This window comes from Anastrepha ludens, chromosome X, assembly GCF_028408465.1.
Source record: "Anastrepha ludens isolate Willacy chromosome X, idAnaLude1.1, whole genome shotgun sequence".
In the NCBI taxonomy this organism is placed as follows: Eukaryota; Metazoa; Arthropoda; class Insecta; order Diptera; family Tephritidae; genus Anastrepha; species Anastrepha ludens.
The window spans coordinates 90,857,555-90,862,597 of NC_071503.1; the positions used below are offsets into that span (position 1 = coordinate 90,857,555).

Consider the following 5,043-nt stretch of genomic DNA (forward strand, 5'->3'; position numbering starts at 1 on the left):
ACTTGCGCGAGATGACGACCTACGCCAACGCTACAATAAGTTCATGCAAGAACTCATCGACATGAAGCACATGGAACTTGCACCACCGCCAACGGATCAAACGTTCTATATGCCGCATCACCCCGTTATAAAAGAGTTAAGTGTCACGACTAAATTGAGAGTCGTGTTCAATGCGTCCGCCAAAACCACCACCGGGAATTTGTTGAACGATGTATTATTTGTTGGTCCCCAATTGCAACCTGATTTATATTCAATTTTAACACGTTTCAGAACGCATCGCTACGCAGTAATCGCGGGCATCGCGAAAATGTATCGCCAAATATGCATGTCCACGAAAAACCTCGATCTACAGCGCATTGTCTGGCGTCGTGACCCGACGCTACCCATAAAGGATTATCGCATGTTGCGCATTACTTATGGCGTTGCCGCTGCAACAAACCACAAAATATTCGTCACACATTTTTGAGAAGGCTGCTGCCGTCATCCATAAGGACTTTTACATGGATGATCTCCTCACTGGTGCGTCTTCTAAAGAAGAGCTGCTATGTTTACAACGAAACGTCTCCGAAATACTGAAGGAAGGGGGCTTCGAACTTCGAAAATGGGCGTCTAATTGTGCGGAACTTTCTGAAAATGTTTCGAATGCATCGGAAAATATATCACACTACCTAGTCGATAGTAAAGATGTCCATGCCTTGGGCCTGATATGGAATACAGAGGAGGACTACTTCACGTTCTCAGTTAATCTGAATCAACCACCCACTATTTTGATGAAGAGAACATTCTTGTCTGATGCTAGCACGCTTTTCGACCCACTGGGTCTGCTCGCTCCAGCGACCATAAGATCAAAGATGTGGTTTCAGGAGATCTGGCGTATGAGTGTCGGTTGGGATGACGTTATTCCAGACTGCATCGCAGCTCAGTGGCGACAACATCGCTCGGAATTGCTACTGCTATCAAGTTTAAAGATAAGTCGCTGGTTTGGCTCAGGAGCAGGTGAATCGTTCACTGAGCTACATATTTTCGCTGACGCTTCCGAACGCGCTTACGCTGCCGTAATGTACGCGCGCACATTACACAACGACGGCAGTATTACTGTCGTGCTGATCTCGTCAAAGACTAGGGTAGCACCACTTAAAACAACAACCCTGCCGCGCTTAGAATTGTGCGCTGCACATCTTGCTGCTAAATTGGCGCGAAGCGTGTTACATAGCTGGGGTGATCTCCGCTATCCGATCTATGCTTGGACTGACTCAACTATTACATTGGAATGGCTTCAGGCGCATCCTAGTAATTGGATAACTTTCGTTGCCAATCGCGTTGCTGACATCCAAGAAGTTTTACCGCCTGAATGTTGGAACCATATCCGCTCTGAACTGAATCCAGCAGATTGCGCTTCTAGAGGTGTAACTCCGTCTGAACTACTGCATCAAAAACTATGGTGGTTTGGTCCTGAATTCTTAAAAGGTCCTGACCATTTCTGGAAGCTATCACCTTCGCAACACACAACTCAGTTGGGCGTTCGTAGCAAGATCGTCGCCCACGCTACGAGCTCAGATGACCACTGGCCTGTATTGATGAGATATTCATCGTATTCCAAGCTGCGCCGTATCATTGCTTACGTGTTAAGGTTTTTCGTCAACGCTCGAGTTAAGACACGAAACAACGCTGCTAAACGGGTCGGTCCTCCCTGCTGTCAAGAGATATCCGAAGCTGAACTGCGCTTGATCAGGTATACACAATTCCTGTATTTTTCTAATGAAATTTCTCTTTGTAGCAGAAGAAAGCCGATTCCGCTTCGGAGTAGTATTTTGACATTGCAGCCATATCTCGATGAGAAAAACGTCTTGCGAGTAGGAGGTAGGATCAAGAACGCTGAAGTAGCTGCTGACGTAAGACATCCGATTATCCTGCCCAAAAACTGCCCACTTGCGAAACTGATCATTCACGATATTCACGAATTCACATTACACGCTGGACCTCGCATCATGCAAACCATCCTGCAACGTCGATATTGGGTTATTGGCGCCCGCAGCCTAATTCGTAGCACATATCGCAAATGCGTAAAGTGCACCTGTCTCAACCGCAATCTCGCCGCACAATCAATGGGGGATTTACCTGCGATCCGAACCACCTACGCACGCTGTTTCATCCACGCTGCTGTCGATTTTGCTGGACCATACTCTTACAAGTTCACTCATGGGAGAGGAGCGAAGGCCACCAAGGGTTATATTTGCGTTTTTATTTGCATGTGCACCGGGGCGATGCATTTAGAGCTTGTTGGAGATCTATCAACATTGAGCTTCCTCAATGCCTTTAAAAGATTTGTAAGCCGCAGAGGTTTTTGCAAGGTCATTTCTTCTGACAATGGGACGAATTTCGTCGGGGCCGAGAAGGAGCTTCGAATTGCGTTTGAAAGGTGTATGGCTGATACCAAACTCCATTCGTTTTTTGTAGACTCTAACATCGAATGGCGTTTCAACCCTCCGTCCGCGCCTCATATGGGGGGGTACTGGGAGATTGGCATAAAAAGAGTCAAATATCATCTGAAACGTGTTATGAGCGAAATTCTTCTGTCCTACGAAGAGTTCAACACGCTGCTGACAGAAGTAGAAGCACTCTGTCACAATTCTGCAGCCGCTGGTGATGTAGAGGTACTTACGCCTGGTCACTTCATTGTCGGTGAACCGCTTAAATCTATCCCGGAGCCTGAGGGTCAAGGGCTCCGTGGAAATCTGCGTCAGCGAAGGCAAGCGAGCTCTGCCATGAGACAGCATTTCTGGCGCCGTTGGAGAGACGAATATCTCGTCAGCTTGCAACGTCGTACCAAGTGGCTTCGCCCTTCACGCAACATCGAAGAAGGTGATGTAGTTGCAGTCTTGAACGAGCCTACCCCTCCGACGAAGTGGACGCTGGCACGTGTTATTAAATGCCACCCTGGCGCCGATGGGCGCGTGAGAGTGGTTACGCTGAAAACACCGCATGGCGAATTAGTTCGGCCCATAGTAAAGCTCTGCCCTTTACCAACGAAAGGAGACTTGTTTCACGAAGAAACTACTAATTCATCATAAATGTTATCAAGCTTTTCATATTTTTCTTTGCTATAATTTGTAAATTTCTATATTGAACTTATTGAGATAGTTCAAGGGCGGCGGTATGTTGAGTATTAGTTTAAAATACTTTAATGTTTTTTCAACTCATATTATTCGATATAATTTTCTGTGAACATAAGTAGGTTTTGTGAAATAATTGTGTATATATAGGAAATGTTTGTAATAAAATGGTGAGTAAAAATTGTAACTTCAAAGCTGAAGCATCAGAATTTCATTTTGCTCGGGAAAATAGGACTTTTGGCCGCATTCCCGCAATATTATTAAGGATTCTACAAGCAACATTCTCGCAACATATTTAGGATTCTTCACGCAACATTCCCGCATCATTTTTGTCATAAGACTTTTGCCGCAACATTCCCGCAACATATTCAGGATTCTCCACGCAACATTCCCGCAACATTTTGGTCCTTCGAGCCGGATCAGTCAATCCCGCAACAGTAACAAAATGGTAAAAAATAAGCAGTCGAAGAAATAAACGCACCGCCTATTTTTCCTCGCCACATGTTAGACTCGATTTCAATTCCCGGCGCAAACTTTTTTTTATAAATTTTTTTTTAAAATTCGTTTTTTTTTTAATGTAATTGAAAAAAGAATTATGTAATACATTTTACGTATTCGCTTATTATTTCAAAAATACGAAAATAGTAAAAATTTAATTGGTTTAATGTGTTTATCCTCCCCACGTGACTCGCCATCAATTCTCGGCGCAAATTTTTTCTTTCGTTTTTAATTTTTTTTATGTTTTTTTAATGTAATCCTTAAAAAAATTTGTAATAAATTTTATGTATCCGCTTATCATTTCAAAAGTAACAAAATGGTAAAAAAATAAGCAGTCGAAGAAATAAACGCACCGCCTATTTTTCCTCGCCACATGTTAGACTCGAGTTCAATTCCCGGCGCAAACTTTTTTCATAAATTTTTTTTTTTTTTTTTAATTCGTTTTTTTTAAATGTAATTGAAAAAAAATTATGTAATAAATTTTACGTATTCGCTTATTATTTCAAAAATACGAAAATAGTAAAAATTTAATTGGTTTAATGTCGAGGTGAGAAATGTGTTGTGTGTTGAGGTGAAAGATGTGTGGTGTTTCTAATTTTCGTGTGGGGAAAAGTCAGTGAGGTGTCTATAAACTCGGTGTGCTAAATTTCCTTACTTCAAATCTTTCAAATCTTGTACTAAAAAAAAGCTCACAGTAACATTTGCACGTTCTCATTGCATTAACATTCTCTGGTGTAACCGATCACATCACACCATGTTGCATAAATGTCCAATCATCTTTGAGACCGAGAGGCAAACTTCGACGTCAGAAGCCATGCATATTAGCAGCGTGCCTGATTGAGTAATGTTAGCTTCAGCCGTAGTTAATGTAAAAGCCAGCTCAGGTGTATAAGTGGTGCAAGCGCGAGCTCTACTTCACTCCGGGTCTCTAGTTAATTTTATGACAGAAGAGCTTGTTCAGATATTGCGAATTCGGAAAAAAAATTGACTCCAAATATAGGTGGAATTGGCAATTCAAACAAAAAAAAATCCAGGGAAAATTTAAAAGATATACATATTAAATCGAGGATCGACGATTTGGAATTTTTGGCGGATTTTCGGATAATATGTTAGATATCACCCAGATCGGACTGTAAATACAAATGGCAGGAAAATCCCACAAAATATTGAACTAGCTGTCCCAAGTTTTTACAAATGGCAGCAAATATACATACTGTACTTCATTGAAAGACCCAGTACCTCGTACAATGTACCTGGATACAAGAGTATCTCGAATTGGGGCCTATAGGCCCAAACAATTATAATACGTATCCGTCGTCATTGCAAACTTTCGTCGCAAATAGAGTGTCCGAAATCCAAGAATGGACTCAGGATATGTCGTGTGGTCATGTGCCTACAAAACAAAATTCAACGGATCAAGTGTCTCGGGTAG

At 42.3% G+C, this 5,043-nt stretch overlaps 1 protein-coding gene across 1 annotated transcript; it reads left to right on the forward strand.

The window, feature by feature from the left end:
* Window positions 1–500: 500 nt before the first annotated feature.
* On the forward strand, window positions 501–1,807 carry LOC128870342 (uncharacterized). Its single transcript, XM_054112954.1, has 2 exons — window positions 501–1,520; window positions 1,778–1,807. The coding sequence occupies exons 1-2, from the start codon at window positions 501–503 to the stop codon at window positions 1,805–1,807; spliced, it is 1,050 nt and encodes a 349-aa protein (XP_053968929.1).
* The last annotated feature ends 3,236 nt before the right edge of the window (window positions 1,808–5,043 follow it).